Below are 23171 nucleotides of genomic sequence, written 5' to 3' on the forward strand. Positions count from 1 at the left end.
GTTTTCAGAGGTTATTTTAGCCAAAAGTTTGGCTTCAACCCACTTGGTGAAATAGTCGATTGCTACGATAAGGTATTTTAGCTTCCCGGGGGCTAGCAGGAATGGCCCCACGATGTCAAGCGCCCATTTCTGGAAAGGACTGGCCGCTGTGACTGGGATTAAGTTGTTCTTGGGACGGAGTGTTTAACTACGGCACCTTCGGAGTTCCTCTACCACGTCTTCATGCATCCCGGGGTCCCGCGTGAATGCCACATATGCCCGAGTGTATTTCTTGGATAAGGTATTTTGCCTCTGCTGGGGATTCAAACCGCAGTAGTGGTCCCAAGTATGATTTCCTGTAGAGGACGCCATTGTTGACTTCATATTGCAATGCCTTGGTTTGGATCTTTTGGGCTTCACCCCTGGTGGGAGGTAATTCACCTTTTGTGAGGATCTTTAGTATTGGAGTGTACCAACAGGGTTCTTCTGCCGTCAGGGCGGAAACTTCCCGGGGTTCAATAGAAGGCATTTGCAACGTTTCTACCTTTACTTCACTTTCCATGCCTGAAGTAGCAAGTTTGCTTAAGGCGTCTGCTATTTGGTTTTTTCCCCTGTGGACGTGATTAAGCGTGACATTATCAAAGGAAGCTATGAGCTCCTTTGTTTTAGCCAAATATTTTGCCATTGATTCATCCTTCGCCTCGTAAGTTTCGTTGACTTGATTATTAACCAATAAAGAGTCAACATACGCGTCAACTCTTGTGGCTCCCATAGATTGGGCCATCCTCAAACCCGCGAGTAGCGCCTCATATTCTGCTTCGTTATTAGAGCATTCAAAATCAAAACCTAATGCGTACATCAGCCTTATTTCATCTGGGCTTATCAGCATGAGACCTACCCCGGAACCTTTCCCGCTGGATTATCCGTCAGTGTAAAGTTTACAGGTTTGTCTGGCTGTGCTGGATTCCGGGATATCCTGGATAGCGGGATCCTGTATTGTTTCACCCTCAGGGATTTCGGCCAAGAAATCGGCGATCACCTGTCCCTTGATTGCTGTTCACTTTCGATATTCGATATCCAGGGCTCCCAACTCGATTGCCCATTTAGCCAATCTTCCTGAGATCTCTGGCTTGTGCAATATTTGCTGTAGCAGGTAATTTGTTAAGATCTGCACACGATGCCCTTGAAAATATCTTCTGAGTCACCGGGTGGCGTGAACTAGTGCTAGGACCAACTTTTCAAGTGTTCGATACCGTGTTTCAGGTCTCGCCAGAACTCAGCTGATGTAATTTATGGGTGTTTGCTTCCCATCTCTTTCCACCATGAGTACCACGCTTACCACGTTATGAGCCGCCGCTAGATACATTTTAAGTAGTTCTTCTGGGTATGGCGCTGTCAGCATGGGTAGTTTCTCGATGAAACGCTTCATGTCTTGCAGTGTCACACCCCCAAAATCCACCTGCGGAGTATCACCGCTTGGGAGCATGACTGACCAGGATCAAGCCACCAATCATATAGAACGATACATATAGTAAAAGTAATTGTCATTTAAACCAAACCAAATCCATATGAAGGGTGTTCCAAATCATAAGTAAGTTATCATTATTTAGCGGAAGCGTATAACTAAAACCCATCGTAATAAAGTATCAAGTATCATAAGTGTTTAACAAGATAATCACGATCCAAGCCCACAACGACCTGCTCCTCCATGTGCAAGCTCCATGTACCTAACGACCTGAAAGGCATGTAACAGAGGATCAACAACTAGTTGAGCGAGTTCACAGAAAGTAAACGCGTAATAGTAAGTCCGTATGTAACATGTGGCTCTACTGGGCCGATAGTGCGTTCTATTGGTGGGGGCTTCCCATGTTGTATAACCACTAGACTACTCGTAACCATATGTGTTCTTCACAATCCGAGAACAGTAGTAAGTATAAGTTCACGTAGGTCTTACGTGAGTATCCTTCACATCCGAGGATAGTAATTAAGTATAAGTATCCTTCACAACCGAGGATAGTAGTACGTATAAGTATCCTTCACAACCGAGGATAGTAGTATGTATAAGTATCCTTCACAACCGAGGATAGTAGTATGTATAAGTATCCTTCACAACCGAGGATAGTAGTATGTATAAGTATCCTTCACAACCGAGGATAGTAGTATGTATAAGTATCCTTCACAACCGAGGATAGTAGTAAGTATATGTGTACGTAGATTGCACGTATGTGTCCTGCATAACCGAGGACAATGGTATGGTAGTCTAGTAATAGTGTCAGTACGAATCTATTCAACCTTATTCCTTTAAAACCCATTCCCAAGCCCCGGGAATCCCATGCCTTAGTAAGGGTGTGAACTCACCTTGGTTTGCTCGGTATGCTATGCTCTAGGGTTTATCAAATGTCTAAGTCCGTTACACACGACCTAGGATATGTTGCACATGATACGATGTAAGTGTTTGCATCAAATTAGGGTTTGCAAATCATTGACATTAAAGCAGCTGTGTCTTGTGTGTTTATTGTGTACATGATGATATCTCATAGAATGTTCACGCATGTAGAATCATACAGTTGCATTCAGTATCATACGATTATACACATATAGACTCCTACATCATGTAATCAGTTCATCGTATTCACATAATTCATGCGTCACGCCTTTGCTTTCACATCTCATTCTAACGTGAAGGTTAATCTAATTGTCACCGTTAAGTTACTCAGTACATTAGCAGCGTTATTAAACTTCACAAGTTTAACGAAGTCAAGGATTTAACAAAGTGTCATACACAGCTTAACAGATTAATCATCATCAATCATGCAGTTCATTGTTTCAAATTGAACATCACACAACATCAGACAGGGCCTTGCCATTCCAAAACTCAGACAAGTGTGTGGGGGGGGGTTTCCCCTGTTTAAAAGTCGGATAGCACATGAGGGTTTCAAAACTTGGACAACTTCCACACATGAAATTCGGACTAGGGGGTATGGGGGTTAAAAGTCGGACCAAAGGTTGGGGGATTAAAACTCGGACTACCCCTCCCCTATATGCAAAACTCGGACAACCCATCTTATATATTCAAAAACTCGGACCAGCAAGATGTAAAACACACTCGGGCTAAGTGTGGCATGTAAGTAAGTCGGACTAGGGTTTCAATTGACAAAAAGGTCGGACCAATCACTTTAAACTCGGACCAATGCCCTCTCTTTTAATAAAATTCGGACCAATGAGAAGACAAGCAAAACTCAGACAACACGTATTCATTACAAAGAAACTCGGACATCATAATCATTGAAAGTTCGGACTTACATCTACAATAATAAAACTCGGACTCAAGGCTCCACACAAAACTCGGGCCTTTTTGTGGTGTTAAAGTTCGGACCAAGGCTCTCAAGCCTAAAACTCGGATGATGCAACATACAAGAGGTCGGACATTGTTTATATTAGAAAATCGGACCCTTTGCATTCATTAAAAAGGTCGGACCCCATCATGTATTGATTCCAAAGTTACTATCAATCATGCGAATGGAACAGTTACGTTATTTGTTTTCACGATCTGAAACCCTAACTCATACAGTTCATAGCAGAAATCAAATCACAGTTAACATTTCTAACATACCATGAATCTAAATCATCAGGCAATTGATTGTATGACTAATCAACATTATTATCACAATAATCAGGATCCAAACAATAATCACAGAATATCATATAAGAACTAGGGTTTTCATAAACACACGATCAAGAATCAGGGATAGATAACAATCAAATAATCAACAAACCATTACCTTGTATTGATTCTACAGAAAGAGAGGAATCAAACTTGTGATGTCTTGCCAATGATTTGGTGATGATTGCTAGGAGATTAGAGATTGTAGTACGTGCTTTGGTTTTGTGAAAATGATTAGTGAACAAAGGATTAGGGTTAAGTATAGCTTAAGTTTCACTAATAGCTCTCTACACCCTTAATTAATATATATTACAATAGTACACCATCTCAAATAGTTTCACAGTTTCACCACCAAGTTTATGCATTTGACAAGTCTATCACAATTAACACATAACCATGCATAATCACACAATACGATTCATTGCATCAAAACGTATATAATTCCATAGCAATTAATTGTGCAAATAATCAACTAAACAATACAAGAACGTGCAATAAATGCGAAATAGAAATCTTGGAAATTCGAGTTGTCACATTATCCCCAACTTAAAAGAAATTTCGTCCCGAAATTTAGCATGCTGTTACTGAGGAAGCTAGGTAAGTTGTATCGTTTACTAGTTTTCCTGGGGTGTCACATCATCCCCCCGTTGATTTGGAATTTCGTCCCGAAATTCAGTAGTAGTAGCTTCAGCCTCAGTAGTGGTTGCATTGGTTTCGAATAATTGGGGGTACTTTTCTGTCATCTGGTCTTCGCGTTCCCAGGTGTACTCTGGGCCACGTTTGGAGTTCCAACGAACTCGAACAAGAGGGATTCTCTTGCTTTTGAGGACCTTAACATCCCGGTCCGTGATTTCAACTGGCTCCTCGACGAACTGCAACCGCTCGTCGATAGTGAGTTCCTTAAAAGGAACTATGAGGGTCTCATCTGACAGGCACTTCTTCAGATTCGACACGTGAAATACATTGTGAACTGCACCGAGTTCAGCTGGTAAGTTCAGTCTGTAGGCTACTGGGCCTATTCTTTCAGTGATTTCGAACGGTCCAACATACCGTGGATTGAGTTTGCCTCGTTTACCAAATCGAACCACACCCTTCCAGGGTGAGACTTTAAGTAAAACCCGGTCCCCGACCTGAAATTCCAATGGCTTCCTACGCTTATCCGCGTAGGCTTTCTGACGGTCGCGTGCTGCCGCCATGCGTTGTCGTATCTGTGCAATCTTTTCTGTGGCGTCCACTACAATCTCTGGACCCGTAATCTGACTATCCCCCACTACTGCCCAACAGAGAGGTGACCGGCATTTACGTCCGTACAATGCCTTGAATGGAGCGGCTTGTATGCTGGTGTGATAGCTGTTATTGTATGAGAACTCCACCAAAGGGAGATGCTTTTCCCAGCCGTTACCGAAATCAATAACACATGCCCGAAGCATGTCTTCAAGAGTCTGGATTGTTCGCTCAGACTGCCCATCCGTCTGAGGATGATACGCTGTGCTCATGTCTAACCGTGAGCCGAAAGATTTGTGCATCGCTTGCCATAGTTCTGACGTGAATCGTGCATCCCGATCCGAAATAATAGAGGTTGGCACTCCGTGCCTCGAAACAACTTCTTTAAGATAGATGTCTGCGAGAGTGGAGAACTTATCTGTTTCCTTAATAGCCAGGAAGTGTGCAGACTTGGTGAGTCGATCCACGATCACCCATATGGTATCATTCCCACGCTGGGATCTAGGTAAGCCCGTAACGAAATCCATGGAAATTTCTTCCCATTTCCACTGTGGTATCCTGGGTTGTTGCAGTAGACCTGCGGGTTTCTGATATTCCACTTTGACTTTTGCACATGTCAAACACTTGCCGACGTAAGTCGCGATGTGGGCTTTCATGCTAGGCCACCAATATGTTGTTTTGAGGTCGTGGTACATTTTATCCGAACCTGGATGTACCGAGTAGCGGGACTTGTGAGCTTCGTCCATTACCAGCTCGCGTAAACCGCCAAAAAGTGGGACCCAAATACGCCCCGTTACATAGTAGGCGCCGTCTTCCTTTTGTTCCATTCGTTGCCTTGAACCGCGTAAGGCTTCAGCCATGACGTTTTCGGGTTTCAATGCTTCTATCTGAGCAGCTCGTATCTGTGCAGGAAGACTGGACTGAATAGTAAGCTGTAGCGCTCGCGCGCGCTTAGGTAGGGTGTCCTTTCGACTGAGGGCGTCGGCCACAACATTGGCCTTGCCTGGATGATACTTGATGGCGCATTCGTAGTCGTTCAGTAGTTCAACCCATATCCGTTGACGCATGTTCAAATCCTTCTGTTTGAAGATATGCTCGAGACTCCTGTGATCGGTGTAAATTGTGCACTTGGTACCGTACAGGTAGTGTCGCTATATCTTAAGCGCGAAAACAACAGCTCCCAGCTCTAAATCGTGCGTCGTGTAATTCCGTTCATGAATTTTGAGTTGCCGTGAAGCGTAGGCGATAACTTTATCACGCTGCATCAATACACAACCAAGCCCCTGTATCGATGCGTCACAATATACTACGAAATCATCCGTGCCTTCTGGCAATGAGAGAATAGGTGCGCTGCAAAGCCTATCCTTTAAGTACTGAAAAGCGGTTTCCAGGGAATCTCCTCAATGGTTGGTGACACCTTTAGCATAGTAAGCGGCTGCGCGATCTTCGAAAAGTCTTTAATGAATCGTCTGTAATACCCCGCCAAATCCAAGAATTGGCGTATTTCCGTTGGTGTACGCGGTGCAGGCCAGTTCCTGATCGAATCTACCTTGGATGGATCGACATGAATCCCATCCATGTTCACCACATGGCCTAAGAAGTGGACTTCATGAAGCCAGAAGTCGCATTTTGAAAACTTTGCGTACAGTTGTTCCTTTCGAAGAAGTTCCAAAATAAGACGTAAGTGCTGCTCGTGTTCCTCCTGACTCTTGGAGTAGATCAGAATGTCGTCGAGGAAGACAATGACGAACTTGTCAAGATAGGGTTTGCACACCCTGTTCATAAGATCCATGAAGACTGCAGGCGCGGTCGTAAGCCCGAATGGCATGACAAGAAACTCGTAATGGCCGTAGCGAGTTCTGAATGCAGTTTTGGAGACGTCCCCCTCCTGGACTCTCAGCTGATGGTAACCTGACCTCAAGTCTATCTTGGAGTAGTAGCACGACCCTTGCAACTGGTCGAATAAGTCGTCTATACGCGGAAGAGGATAACGGTTCTTCACCGTCACCTTGTTGAGTTCCCGGTTGTCTATGCACATCCTGAAGGTACCGTCCTTCTTTTTCACAAATAACACTGGAGTTCCCCCAGGCGAAGAGCTTGGACGAATAAAGCCCCTTTCCAAGAGCTCTTGTAGCTGCTTTGACAGTTCTTCCAGTTCGGTTGGAGCTAAATGACACGGTGCTCGAGCTATGGGTGCTGCTCCTGGAGCGAGCTCGATTTGAAATTCGACCTGACGATGAGGCGGTAGACCAGGTAAATCTTCAGGAAACACCTGAGGAAAGTCGCGTACAACTGGATGGTCTTCCAACTTCTTTTCTTTCGTTGATGCGTCAGTAACGAGAGCCAAAATTGCGGTGTGACTCTTCCGTAAACATTTTTGAGCCTTCAAGAAAGAGGTGATGCCAACCACAGCACCACTCTTGTCGCCTTGAACTTCGAGAGGTTCTTGACCAGAACGAGGAATGCGAACAATCTTTTCTTTGCATAGGATTTCTGCTTGCTGTTGCTGCTGGCGATTCCGATTTGCAGGCCGTGGGCTCCTGAATCCTTAGCTTCATGGCCCAATTTGAAACACCTCTGGCAATGTCCCTCGTTGCACTAACCACCGTGGTGTCTGTTGCATTAGTTACACTTTGGGTGAATTCCCCGATATCCACCCTGCCCCTGACCACCAGAAGTTGGCTGACTCGGCTCTGGTGATCACTATTCTTGCGCTGCTGCTGTGCTTGAGACTGAACGGTAGCTGAACCCTTGCTGGAATACCCATCCCATTTCCGCTTGTTGTCACTAGGAGTAGCGGGAGTAGCAGAAGTGATAGCGGTAGTAATAGTGCTGATACAACTAGGCAGCCTGTTCTGTTCCACTGCCTGATCCGTGAGGCGGTGAGCAAGACGCTGAATGTCTTGGTTATTGTCGAGATTAGCCGATGCAGCATGGTTCTAAATCTCTGAGGCTAGACCCTTGAGGTACAATTCGGTACGCATGGTGGACACAAGATGGCCAGTTCGTTTGGCCGTTTCGTATAAGCATCAATTTCCTGACCCCGTCATTTTCAAATGATAAAGCTCCACTTCCAACTTGTGGATGTCATCATGCGTGCAGTATTCCCTTTTAATGCGTTCTTTGAATTCGTTCCAGGGGTGGCGTCAGCAGCTGCCAGCCCTAATATCTGAACTTGCGCGTTCCACCAGGTTAGCGCGATTCCTTCCAACGTAATAGTGGCGTACTTGACCCTGCGAGCCTCAGGGCATTCACACATCTCGAATACCGACTCGAGCTTCCCAAACCAATGGAGTAGTCTCACTGCTCCTTCTGTGCCACTGAATGTGCTTGGACGACAGTCCATGAAGTTCTTGAATGTGCAGACAGGTTGCTGTGCGTTCTGACCCGTTGCGCGAGAAAGATAGGTCAAGGTTAAGCGCAAAAGTTGGGTCACGAGAGTAGGATCTAACATCCTAGGATAGGTTTGGAATAGCAGGTTATACCTCCTGCTTGTGCGGCTGCAAGCGCCGCAGCAACTTGTTCGTTAATGAGAGCCGTCAACTGGGCTTAAGTCATGTTAACACGTCTAGACATGATCTTCATAGTAAAGGTAGCGTAAGTGAGAATGGTTCGCGAGTAGTGCGATGACAGAAAAGTGTAGGCATATAGGTGTTCTCAAGCAGTAACAAGTAGTGAGTAAAGTAATGTAAGCATACTACGAGCAAAGTTCTATGCAATTCTAGCATGTAGGCAATAATCATAAACCTTATTACCTAGGATGTTGAGTCTTGCACGTGGAGCGAAGCGTCGTTGTGGATCGTTGAGAGCACTGTTCTGGTTATAGTCTGGTTTTAATAAAAACGTTTTCCCATATTAAAACCAAGTTCTCTATAACCAATGGCTCTGATACCAATCTGTCACACCCCCAAAATCCACCTGCGGAGTATCACCGCTTGGGAGCGTGACTGACCAGGATCAAGCCACCAATCATATAGAACGATACATATAGTAAAAGTAATTGTCATTTAAACCAAACCAAATCCATATGAAGGGTGTTCCAAATCATAAGTAAGTTATCATTGTTTAGCGGAAGCGTATAACTAAAACCCATCGTAATAAAGTATCAAGTATCATAAGTGTTTAACAAGATAATCACGATCCAAGCCCACAACGACCTGCTCCTCCCTGTGCAAGCTCCATGTACCTAACGACCTGCAAGGCATGTAACAGAGGATCAACAACTAGTTGAGCGAGTTCACAGAAAGTAAACGCGTAATAGTAAGTCCGTATGTAACATGTGGCTCTACTGGGCCGATAGTGCGTTCTATTGGTGGGGGCTTCCCATGTTGTATAACCACTAGACTACTCGTAACCATATGTGTTCTTCACAATCCAAGAACAGTAGTAAGTATAAGTTCACGTAGGTCTTACGTGAGTATCCTTCACATCCGAGGATAGTAATTAAGTATAAGTATCCTTCACAACCGAGGATAGTAGTACGTATAAGTATCCTTCACAACCGAGGATAGTAGTACGTATAAGTATCCTTCACAACCGAGGATAGTAGTATGTATAAGTATCCTTCACAACCGAGGATAGTAGTATGTATAAGTATCCTTCACAACCGAGGATAGTAGTATGTATAAGTATCCTTCACAACCGAGGATAGTAGTATGTATAAGTATCCTTCACAACCGAGGATAGTAGTAAGTATATGTGTACGTAGATTGCACGTATGTGTCCTGCACAACCGAGGACGATGGTATGGTAGTCTAGTAATAGTGTCAGTACGAATCTATTCAACCTTATTCCTTTAAAACCCATTCCCAAGCCCCGGGAATCCCATGCCTTAGTAAGGGTGTGAACTCACCTTGGTTTGCTCGGTATGCTATGCTCTAGGGTTTATCAAATGTCAAAGTCCGTTACACACGACCTAGGATATGTTGCACATGATACGATGTAAGTGTTTGCATCAAATTAGGGTTTGCAAATCATTGACATTCAAGCAGCTGTGTCTTGTGTGTTTATTATGTACATGATGATATCTCATAGAATGTTCACGCATGTAGAATCATACAGTTGCATTCAGTATCATACGATTATACACATATAGACTCCTACATCATGTAATCAGTTCATCGTATTCACATAATTCATGCGTCACGCCTTTGCTTTCACATCTCATTCTAACATGAAGGTTAATCTAATTGTCACCGTTAAGTTACTCAGTACATTAGCAGCGTTATTAAACTTCACAAGTTTAACGAAGTCAAGGATTTAACAAAGTGTCATACACAGCTTAACAGATTAATCATCATCAATCATGCAGTTCATTGTTTCAAATTTAACATCACACAACATCAGACAGGGCCTTGCCATTCCAAAACTCAGACAAGTGTGTGTGGGGGGGGGGGGGTTCCCCTGTTTAAAAGTCGGATAGCACATGAGGGTTTCAAAACTTGGACAACTTCCACACATGAAATTCGGACTAGGGGGTATGGGGGTTAAAAGTCGGACCAAAGGTTGGGGGATTAAAACTCCGACTACCCCTCCCCTATATGCAAAACTCGGACAACCCATCTTATATATTCAAAAACTCGGACCAGCAAGATGTAAAACAAACTCGGGCTAAGTGTGGCATGTAAGTAAGTCGGACTAGGGTTTCAATTGACAAAAAGGTCGGACCAATCACTTTAAACTCGGACCAATGCCCTCTCTTTTAATAAAATTCGGACCAATGAGAAGACAAGCAAAACTCAGACAACTCGTATTCATTACAAAGAAACTCGGACATCATAATCATTGAAAGTTCGGACTTACATCTACAATAATAAAACTCAGACTCAAGGCTCCACACAAAACTCGGGCCTTTTTGTGGTGTTAAAGTTCGGACCAAGGCTCTCAAGCCTAAAACTCGGATGATGCAACATACAAGAGGTCGGACATTGTTTATATTAGAAAATCGGACCCTTTGCATTCATTAAAAAGGTCGGACCCCATCATGTATTGATTCCAAAGTTACTATCAATCATGCGAATGGAACAGTTACGTTATTTGTTTTCACGATCTGAAACCCTAACTCATACAGTTCATAGCAGAAATCAAATCACAGTTAACATTTCTAACATACCATGAATCTAAATCATCAGGCAATTGATTGTATGACTAATCAACATTATTATCACAATAATCAGGATCCAAACAATAATCACAGAATATCATATAAGAACTAGGGTTTTCATAAACACACGATCAAGAATCAGGGATAGATAACAATCAAATAATCAACAAACCATTACCTTGTATTGATTCTACAGAAAGAGAGGAATCAAACTTGTGATGTCTTGCCAATGATTTGGTGATGATTGCTAGGAGATTAGAGATTGTAGTACGTGCTTTGGTTTTGTGAAAATGATTAGTGAACAAAGGATTAGGGTTAAGTATAGCTTAAGTTTCACTAATAGCTCTCTACACCTTAATTAATATATATTACAATAGTACACCATCTCAAATAGTTTCACAGTTTCACCACCAAGTTTATGCATTTGACAAGTCTATCACAATTAACACATAACCATGCATAATCACACAATACGATTCATTGCATCAAAACGTATATAATTCCATAGCAATTAATTGTGCAAATAATCAACTAAACAATACAAGAATGTGCAATAAATGCGAAATAGAAATCTTGGAAATTCGAGTTGTCACATGCAGGGCTTCTTCTGCTTCGCTGGTCCATTTGAAATTTTTCTTATTAAGGCAATCTTTTAACGTCTTTATAAATGGCAAAGACCTCTCGGCGTGTCTTGCCAAGAATTTGTTTATAGCCACTAGACGCTCATTTAATGCTTGCGCTTCTTTCAAAGTACTGGGAGAGGGCATACGCGTTATGGCGGCTACCTTTTCCGGGTTAGCTTTAAAGCCGTCCCGGGTGACAACTACCCCCAAGAACTTGCCTTCCTCTACCCCAAATGAACATTTCTTGGGGTTGAGCTTAATATTGTATTCTCTGGGCTTTTTGAAGGTTTCTTCAATGTCTTCAAGCATTTGTTTTTCTTCCCTGCTCTTCATTACCAAATCGTCAACGTATACTTCTAAGTTTCTATCGATTTGTTTTTCGAAGGCCTTGTCCATGAGCCGCTGATAAGTGGCTCCGACGTTTCGCAGGCCGAAAGGCATTTAGGTATAACAAAAAATGCCCACATCGGTTTGAAACACCGTTTTTTCTTCATCTTCCCTGGACATTTTGATCTGGTGATAACCCTTATAGGCGTCTAAGAAGCACTTGTACCTATAAGGGACCAGAGAACCAACCTTAAAGTCCATCTCTGGTAGCGGGTAGGCATCTTTGGGACATGCTTTATTCAGATCTTTAAAATCGATGCACATTCACCATGTGCCGTCTGGTTTTTTAACCATCACAGGGTTTGATACCCATGTGTGATACTTTGTTTCTCTAAGGATTCCAGCTTCAACCAACTTCCGCGCTTCTTTGACCACCGCTGCTTTTCGATCAGGGGCCATGCTGCGTTTACCCTGTGCAACGGGTTTAATACCCGGGAGTGTTGCTAGCTTGTGCTCTGCCTTATCCCGGGGTATCCCAGTCATGTCAGAGTGCTCAAAAGCAAAGATGTCGGCGTTCCTTCTCAGCAGCTGTTTCAGGTTGTTTTTAACTTCAGGGGAGAGGCTGTCCCCTGTTGTTACTGTCTGATCCGGATGGCGTGTGCTTAATACCCACCTTTCCGTTCCGATGGCGTCGGTGGGTCCTTGACGACATCTTTTGGTATTCAATACTTCTCCCAGCTTGTCTCGAAATACTGTTGCAATACCCCACGGGGTGGGAAACTTCATAAACCCCCGCGCTGTAGAGACTATAGCATCCAATTTTCCTAGGGTGAACCTTCCAATGATTACATTGTGGTAAGACTCAGCGCGCACCACAAGGAATGTAAGGAGTATGGTTCTTTCCTGGAGTTCTTGCCCGAATGTAACTGGGAAAGTAATTTGGCCAATTGGATTAACCTTCTCTCCAGTGAAACCTTTAATAGGGGCGTGCACTGACTCAAGCAGCCTTCTGGTTGCATTCTGTTGAAGCAATGCTCGTAGATGATATCTTCAGAACTCCCGGTGTCTACCAGGATTCTTCTCATGTTGTAGTCACCTACCGCAGCGGATATGATTAAGGCATCAGTGGTGAGGTGTAAATCTTCCACGCGTGGCTCGATTGTCATGGTTGCTAGCATCCAGGGTTCGAGCATGGAGAAACTCCGCTTAGCCCCCTTTCCCTTATCAGCATATACCATGTTTTGCTCTCGTGGCGTCTTGCCCGCCCCTTTATCGTTTTCCTCTTTAACCAGGGGGTGCTGTTTGATGTCTCGAACCAGATGAGCCAATTTTCCCGCCTTCATGAAATACTCGATCTGCTTCTTTAATTAAAAGCAGTCATTGGTATCATGGCCGCTTCCTTTGTGGTACTCATAATACTTGTTGGTGTCTTTGTTGGGGTTGTCATTCAGCGGCTTCGGAGGATTAAACTTGAGGTTTTCAGAGGCTAGGATTTCTGCTGGAGTTTTGCTCAAGTTGGGGTAATCGGACCGCAGTTTAGAGGAGGAGTCATTCCTTGAATAGGTGCTTTTAGACCTATCATACCGTGAGTTCGTTCTGTCAATTCTCTGATATCGGTCTCCTCTACCTTTACCTTTGGAGCCCCGCTGCTCTCTGTCATCCTGATTTTTCTGAGCCTCTTTTTTTCTATTGGCCGCGTGACTGGCGGCAACAGCTTTCTCTTATGTGACGTATACCTTAGCTATCCTCAAGATTTCGTCTATGGTGGGAGGTACACCATCCCTCCCGTGGAGTGTTCTTCATAGCTCATCATCCTTTACCCCTTGTAGGAAAGCACCACACGCTAGATAGTTCGTGACACCTGGGATCGCCAGGCTTTCTTTGTTGAATCTAACAATGAAACTTTCCACCGTTTCATTGTCTCGCCGGCGAATGTGGAGGTGTTCGTTTTGGTCTTTTGTGTGCCTTCTCTGTTGGCTAAACTGCAATATGAACTTGGCCTCTAGATCTTCGAAACTGTCAATTTCCCTGATGGGTAAACTATCCCACCAGACACGGGCTGCACCTACCAGTGTTTGGATAAACATCTTGCACCAGAGGGGCATGGGCCAACAGGCTACTTCCCCAGCGCTTTTGAATAGATTGAGATGGTCATCAGGATCGCCTAGGCCATCGTACTTGCCACAATTTAAGGCATCTTGGGTTTTTCCTTAATAGGAGCTTCCGTTATTCTTCTGGTGAACTTGGACTTGAAAGTAGCGTCCACTGGTTTGTAAGGTCTAGTAAGTTCGTCTTCTTCTACATTAATGGGTTGTATTGGAGGAGTTGTCCCACCCTGGTTGGTACCCTGGGTAACAGGAGGCTGAGCCGGGGTGATGTTCAGTGTAGGGCTAGGGCCTCCGCCTGGAGAAAAACGAGGCCTAGATGCGTTTCCTCTGTCATACGCGGGTTCCGCTGTTGGCGGGGTCGGACTGTAAACCGGCTGTGATGTTGGAAAAGTCCACCAAAGTGGCATATAAGCCGCGTATGGCGACTGCTGAGCATAGCCTTGTGTTTCCCCCTGGGGAGTGTACATTGAAGTGTTATATAGGGGTAAATACCGGTATGGGGGTGCGTAATAGTATCCTGGGAACTAAGCTTGATTCCCTAGCGTAACCGGGGAATTCATGATTCCTGCAGGCATGACTACTGGTTGATGTGGTGGAGTGGATAGCGCCGCCGTTAGTGCTGCCGAGTAGAGAGCCGACATGGCGTATGTAACTGAGGGTTGGTAATACTGGGTCATGCTCACCTGTGGTATGATAGTACTTGGGCTTGTAGACGTGATAACCGGCGTAGTGCTATGCGTATAGTCTGTGCACTCGTGGTTGATGTTGGGGTGAAGACATTGGCGTCTGTTGCAGTTGGTTCCACAGACCGGAACTACAATGAAGTATACGAGAAAAGGTCTGCCGCCGTTGTTCCAAAAGAGATGGCGGAGGTTCCTGTAAAACCTGGTGGTGGTCCTTCAGCTTTGAATTCCAAGTCAAGAGACCTGGTCACAACAAGTGAAGCTGGCATGGTGGTAACAGGGTTCATCTCCAACAGTGGGTTGTTAGTTATCATCGCCTGACTTGGTGTTGCTGCCGTGTTCTGATCGCTTGCCATTGGGGTCAGTCTTGCTATTGCTACCAAAAGGTCCCACGGATGGCGCCAATGAAGAAACACTGACCTTTACGGTAGTATCCAACTAGGACTTCAACTCTTGGCGATCCGAACTGCTAGCCGCAAAACAAAACACCGTTAGGACTCGTTACAGGAATGGAGTTATTCCTGTAACCACCCTCCGACGTGAGAATAAGTCTCGGTTTGGGAGAAAGTATAAGTGTATAGAGAGAAAGAGTAAATGAGAGCAAGATGAATCATACCTTAGATGTTTACCTCTATTTATAGTTTATCATTAGGGTTTTCCTTAACTAAGGATGGGCTCCGATAAGTTAGGGATTTGCATGATCTTCCCAAAAAGTTGGGGATTCGGTTACGTAGTTTATCCATGCAGAATAGAACATTCTATAATAAACATGTGTAATTAATTATTTATGACAAAATAATAGGTAATGACCGGGTCGGGTTAGCCGATCCGGGTCACACCTCATCAACACCCATATAAAACGCAAAGGTTTTTTTTATATATAGCTATACCTGCTTTTTGTCACACCCTGCCTTTTTCGGAAGCGTGGATTAATTCGGTGTGACTTCTTAATACCATAGCAACAATCATAACAATGCTATATGAAAATAAAACACATGATGTTCATCCATTCCTTAAGTTTAAAGATACCACAACGTCATTGTTTAAAAATGTCGACACATAAAACAAGTTACAACCATGACAAGATTAAAGCGTGTTCACATGACACAATAAAAGACTTAAATAAAACGTGGTTTAAAGACATGTAACCCGTCCAGGTAAGGGTTACATTTCCTAAACCTGGATGACATCGTTATTCACTACGCAGCTTGACACAACGCATACTCCGCCAGATCCACTAATTTCCTGAAATACATGTAGTTTGAAAAATCAACAAAAAGTTGAGCGAGTTCATGGGTATGTGAGTATGTATAAACCTTTAAAGTATGTATAAAAGTCCCTGGTATGTAGCAATAAGGAAAAATAGATCACCAATGGGTTGCAAAGCCACTGGTATGTGTGAAATGGTGCAGGAAGCACTCAAACCTAGCAAAGTTGTACCGGGCTTTCGGCTGGAAGATATAGTCACCTCTATTGGCCGCCCCGGCCTCATGGGTGCGGGCTCGCTACACCCAAATAGATGTATCACTCATGTCCCTCTGTCCTACGACGAGGATTAATGGCCTTAAGAGTTGTACCCACCACTCACTTGATCTAAGTAGTAACCCTCCTTAAGCTAACCATACCGTGTATAAAAATGTCTGTAATAATTGTAACATGTATTCCACCCCCGAAGTATAAAACTGAAAACAGTAAGAGAAAAGGGGGACATGAACTCACTGTACTGCGTCCTCTGAATCGAATCGTCAACCCAAACTTTGTCTGCTACGCGACGACCTACACGTACTAATGCCTATTAGACGAATGGGCAGCGCCTTGGCTTAGGGTTTAATATCTTTTGAGTTACGACTCTTAAGTTTCCGAGTATTATTCCAAGTATAATTATTAGTTAAAATAATTATCTTAACTTTAAATTATATTTTATTATGGAATAATCGTTAAATAATATTTCGTATTTATACTTCACAAGTATTTTAACCTCGTATTTCCTTCCCAAGGATGGGGGTATTTATACATGTATTATTGCGATTCCGAAAAATATATTTTAAGTCCCACTCAGGAAAATATATTTACTTATTCCTCCAAAAATAACATATTCCCAAAATATGTACTTTCCCAGAAATAATATATTTTACTCCATTAATTTCCATGGTATTCATATGTTATATTATTTTACCCTAAAAATAATATAACTAGTTCACAAAATAAACAAATAATCACACAACAGTTTTAGTATAATATATATTTATCTAATTTTATTTATAAAATTGACCTCCGTTACTTTATGTTTTTGTAACAAAAATATGGCGAAGTTTATATTTGAAACACAAGTTATAAATTATACTTGTAATGTTTGTCTAGAAAAATATTTTCTAAGTGTTGGATTTTTAGAAAATTTCGCAAGAGTTTCCTTTGTATACGGAGGTGTCCATGCTTACTAGCATATCATTTTCTTTTCGGAAATCGTTCAAATTCAAATTACTAAACAATATTACACTAGTCAAGTGCCAAAAACAATGCATTTTTCATGACAACATAAACTTGGTGTTTCATAAAAACGCGTAGTAATTTAGTGGTGTGTTTAGTGGGTTTAGTCACCCTCCAAAGTGTGTTTATTTTCGTAAGGATTTCGCTCTCGGGATTTTTAGAGGTTCACAACTTGTGAACTTATTTTACAAAAATATCCATTTACAACTTTTTCATGTCTTACAAGTATACATATACTTATTTCTTCCAAAAATGGTGTAAAAAAATCATGACTTTTCAAAAACCCATCTTTTAACTTGGTTTGTCTAGAAAAATCATTTGTAAATCTAAGGTCCATACGACCTTCTACCCACTTAGTTCACTTATTTTTCAAGAAATCACTTTGTTACCAAGTTTATGTTGAAACATGGAGGTGATCTTTTTATGTAGTCCACTAATCACCCCCGAACTTGTTAACTTAAGTTTTTAATCTTACTTTAACAAGTTCATCCATGATGTTAAACGCCCTATTACTAGCAATCATCAAATGAACAATAACAACATCAAAACAACTTTATTTTGTCAAGAGTTCATCTTATTTCATCTTCATATTAGCTTTATGTTTAAGTTGTGTTCATGATCTTTTTAGTGTTCTTGTGGTTACATCACAACATAACTATTAACCACCATAAATGAGAAGTAAATGAGGATCAAAGGGACTTGCTACTAGCTTTGAAGCTAGGGAAGAAACTAGACGAAAAATGAGTGGTTAAAGACAAACGAGAGAGGTCCTTGGCGATCCGTGAGCTCCACACTTCGTGATTCACCTTGGTGCACCTCGTAGTGAGCTTAGAATATTTGAACGAGAATCGAAAATTTGAAGGTGGTGGCAAGGAGGTTCGGCCGTAGCCTTTTAAGAGGGGGAAAAGAATTGTTTTTGTTAAGTTGAAAGTGATGGTTAAGTGATTAAATAATCCTTAAGTCTCATTACCCAATAGACAATGTGTCCACATAAGTACATGCACACTTCACATCACAATCTTACTAGTTCCAAGGAAGGTTTGAAGTTATCTTGTTGGGGGCTATGGGAGCCGAAATTCAGTAAGGAATTGGGGGGCTTAGTGTAAGTTGTATGGTAATTAAGTGAGTTATTAGGGGTGTTGAGTGTAATTGTTGGTGTGGTGTAAGTACTATCATAATCTCACTAGAGATTGCATGGGAAATGAAGACTTGTTCCATTCTTGGTTGAGATTAAGAAATCGTGTAGTGGGGGAGGGGGGCACATAAGGACCGATTTCATGCAATGGGGGGGGGGGGGGTTAAGTGAAAGTTATTTGGTAATTAAGTTAATTGGTGGGAGTTTAGTGTTATAACTAGTGTTTAGTGTGTACCGGGTATTATGTAAGGTGTTATAGTGCTCGGGGACCATAGCTAGCTCAGAAAAAGTGTAACAATGTTTTTAATAATATTTTTATGTTCTGCGTAAAGTCCGGTTGTTCGGTTAGATACCGTTCCGTTAAAGTGCTAAGTTGTGTCGTAAAGTGTCCTTTATGTAACTTTTAGTGACCCTTTTTATTCCCGACACTTAGGAAAGCATACACGACCATTTTGTCATATTTTTGTAAGTGACTAGCATATTTAAATGCTAGGTTCTATTTAAATGTGCAGAATTTTGCAGTTAAAGTGGGTTTTAGGCACTTTTCGGCACCTAAACTATCACCTAGTGACATAGTTTTATGGTCCTCACTTCCTTACGCTCCATACTAGTGTAGTACCCCGTCTCTGGCTCATACTAGCCTCAAAATCTTTGTGTGTCTATGTGCTGGCATTGTCAGCATGTTTCTGAGTTATCCGCTCACTGTGTTAACTGTGCTTTGTGCATCAAGTTTGTCACTAAGGTTTGTGTGTAGTTTTGCAGTGACAGTATAAATGTGATGCATATGTATGTATGACGCAAAAATCATAAAGCAGTTTAAATCCGTCAGTTGTAATCAAGCACAGTCATTAAGCACAAATTAAATATTAACTAATTGTACGGATACCTGAAATTTTGAGGGTTGTCACATTCTCCCCTGTTAGAGAAATTTCGTCCCGAAATTTTAGTTCTGCTACTAGATGCAGGGGTCTTGGGGAATAAATGTGGGTACTTTTCCTTCATACGATCCTCACACTCCCACGTGAATTCTGGCCCATGTCGCGCATTCCATCGAACTTTGACGAGTTTGACACTACTCCGGCGTGTCTTGTTAATCTTCCAATCAGTAACCTCGACGGGTTCTTCAATAAAATGGAGTGTGTCGTCGATGTGAACTTCATCGGCAGGAATGACGACTGTCTCTTGAGTTGGATTCTTCTTTAAATTGGATATGTGAAATGTATCGTGAACACCATTAAGTTCAGCAGGTAAGTCCAATTTGTAAGCTACAAGCCCAATCCTTTGCAGGATTCTGAATGGACCAATGTATCTGGGATTTAACTTCCCACGCTTCCCAAAGCATGCCACACCCTTCCAGGGTGATGTGACAACTTGAATTTCCAAGATTCCTATTTCGCATTTATTGCACGTTCATGTATTGTGTAGTTATTTATTTGCACGATTAGTTGCTATGGAGCTGTAACGTTTTAATACAATGTATCGTATTGTGTGATTGTGCATGGTTGTTTGTTAATTGTGAAAGACTTGCCAAATTCATAAACTTGGTGGTGAAACTGTGAAATTGTTTGAGATGGTGCACTATTGTAAAATATAATAATAAAGGGTGTAAAGAGTTATTAGTGAAACCTAAATCATACTTAACCCTAATTCCTTTTCATTAATCATTTACACAAACCAAAGCACGTACTGTTATTCTCTGAATCCCTGGCAATCATCATCATTTTCACCACAAGCACAAGTCTCCTGCATCAATCTTAATCTTGCAATCTAGTTAGACTCAATCCAAGGTAAATTGTTAATGTTTGATTGTTGTTTTTACTCTTGATTATGTGTTCATGAAAACCCTAGCTTTCATATGATAGTTCTGTGGTTTTTGGTTGAGTTCTGATGATTTAAGAAACGATGTTGATTAGTGTATGATCAATTGCCTGATGTTAAGACACAAGACATGTTAGGATGATTGAATTAATAATTGAATTGCTGCTAGACAGAATGCAATGTGATTAGGGTTCTTAGACGTGATGATATGAAAACGTAACTGTTACGATGCAAAGAAACGTTTGACTTTTTGTTAGTCAGAGTTTTTAATGAATGTGTTTGTCTGAGTTTCATCATATCATGCTAGTCCGACCTTTAACAACATACAAAGGTCCGAGTTTTATCAATGTTTATGTAGGTCCGAGTTTTACTTGTGATAGTGATGTCCGAGCTTATGTGACTTGTGTAATCCGACTTTTAAATAACAACAAATAGGTCCGACCTTTGATGTATATAACATGCCCGATCTTTAAAGGACTTTTATGGTCCGAGTTCTTAAACTTGGAGTTGTCCGAGTTTTATGTGAGGCAACCTAGTCCGACTTTGTGTTAAACACATGGGTGGTCCGACCTTTAAGCTTGATGGGATGTCCGAGTTTTGTATATGCACTTTTATCCGAGTTTCATGACCCTTATGTGGTCCGAGTTTCTTCAATGGATGCTCTTTGTCCGAGTTTTAACACCCCCACACCATATCCGACTTTTAATCCCCACACCCTTTATGGTCCGACTTTTAAACAGGGGAAACCCCCCCCCCCACACACACACACACACTTGTCCGAGTTTTACAAAGGGCAAGGCCCTGTCCGAGGTTGTGTAATGATTTCTGTGGAACAATGAGTTGTATGTTAAGTGATGTGAATCTGTTAAGGTGTGTATGATTTAATTAAAGCTGCAAACTCTGTTAAACCTGTCAAGCTTGTTAACGATGTTAATATGTTAAGTATGTTAACGGTGGCAATTAGGTTAATACCCACGTTAGATTAAACTGTGAAATCAAAGACGTGACGCATGAATTATGTGAACATGATTAACTGTTTACGTGATGTATGATTCTATATATATATAATCGTATGATACTGAAATGCAATTGTATGATTCTGCATGTGTGAACATTCTATGTGATATCATCGTGTACACAATAAACACACAAAACACAGTTGCTTGAATATCGAGGATTTGTAAACCCTAATTGAATGAATCATGTGCAATGTATCCTAGGTCGTGTGTAACGGACTTAGACATTAAATAAACCCTAGAAGCAATAACATACCGAGCAAATCAAGGTGAGTTCACACTCTTACTAAGGCATGGGATTCCCAGGGCTTGGGGATGGGATTGAAGGAATGAGGTTGAATAGATTCGTACATACACTGTTACTAGACTACCATACCATCGTCCTCGGTTGTGCAGGACACATACGTAAAACCTACGTATACTTATGCTACTCACTGTCCTCAGGTTGCGAAGGACACTCACGTAAAACCTACGTGAACTTATACTCACTACTGCCTCGGTTGTGTCAGGCACTTACGTAAAACCTACGTAAACCCCCACGTACCCCTATCCTCGGTTGTGAAGGATACTTACGTAAAACCTACGTAAACCCCCACATACCCTTATCCTCGGTTGTGAAGGATACTTACGTAAAACCTACGAAAACTTGTACGTATTACTGTTCTCGGGATATGTAGAACACTTATGGTTACGAATAGTCTAGTGGTTATACAACATGGGAAGCCCCCACCAATAGAACGTACTATCGGCCCAGTAGAGCCACATGTTACAAACGAACTTACTATTACACATTTACTTTCTGTGAACTCGCTCAACTAGTTGTTGATCCTCTGTTACATGCCTTGCAGGTCGTTAGATACATGGAGCTTGCACAGGGAGGAGCTGGTCGTTGTGGGCTTGGATCGTGATTGTCTTGTTAAATACTTATGACATTTCATACTTAATTATGTTGGATTTTATTTATACGCTTCCGCTAAACAGTGATAACTTACTTATGTTTTGGAACACCTTTCATATGGATTTGGTTTGGTTTAATGGCAATTACTTTTACTATATATATTGTTCTATATGATTGGTGGCTTGATCCTGGTCAGTCACGCTCCCAAGCGGTGATACTCCGCAGGTGGATGTTGGGGGTGTGACAGATTGGTATCAGAGCCATTGGTTATAGAGAATTTGGTTTTAATATGGGAAAACGTTTTTATTAAAACCAGACTATAACCAGAACAGTGCTCTCAACGATCCACAACGACGCTTCGCTCCACGTGCAAGACTTAACATCCTAGGTAATAAGGTTTATGTTTATTGCCTACATGCTAGAATTACATAGAACTTTGCTCGTGGTATGCTTAGATTACATGACTTGCTATTCGATATTACATGAGAACACCTATGTGCTTACACTCTTCTGTCATCGCACTACTCGCGAACCTTCTCACTTACGTTACATTGCTATGAAGATCATGGCCGGATACAGCAACATGACACAAGCCCAGTTGACGGCTCTCATTAACGAACAAATTGCTGCGGCACTTGCAGCCATACAAGTAGGAGGTAAACCCTGCAGTCGTAACTAGGATCTTTAGATCCTACACTCCTAAACCAACTCTTGTGTTTAACCTTGTCCTATTCTTATACACAATAGGTCAACACGCTCAGTCACCTGTTTACACCTTCAAAAACCTCAAGGAATGTCGACCTAGTACTTTCAGTGGAACTGAGGGAGTTGAAGACCTCCTCCATTGGTTCGAGAGGCTCGAAACTGACTTCGAGGTGCATGATTGCCCTGAGTCACGTAGAGTAAAGTTTGCTACTGGAACACTCGAAGGTGCTGCATTAACCTGGTGGGAAGCACAGGTTCAAATGTTAGGACTGGCAGCTGCTAATGCCACTCCCTGGAACGAGTTCAAGGACCTAATTAAGGAAGAGTTTTGCAGTCGAGAAGACATCCACAAACTAGAGGTAGAGTTCCTCAACCTACAGATGGTGGGGTCTGAAATTGAA

General features: G+C 42.2%; 1 protein-coding gene across 1 annotated transcript; it reads right to left on the minus strand.

The window, feature by feature from the left end:
* Window positions 1–220: 220 nt before the first annotated feature.
* On the minus strand, window positions 221–12034 carry LOC110942585. The gene is made up of 2 exons (XM_022184359.1): window positions 11649–12034; window positions 221–893 (listed from the first exon to the last, which is right to left on the minus strand). The coding sequence occupies exons 1-2, from the start codon at window positions 12032–12034 to the stop codon at window positions 221–223; spliced, it is 1059 nt and encodes a 352-aa protein (XP_022040051.1).
* Window positions 12035–23171: the final 11137 nt, after the last annotated feature.

Source organism: Helianthus annuus, chromosome 11, assembly GCF_002127325.2.
Source record: "Helianthus annuus cultivar XRQ/B chromosome 11, HanXRQr2.0-SUNRISE, whole genome shotgun sequence".
NCBI classification, from domain to species: Eukaryota; Viridiplantae; Streptophyta; class Magnoliopsida; order Asterales; family Asteraceae; genus Helianthus; species Helianthus annuus.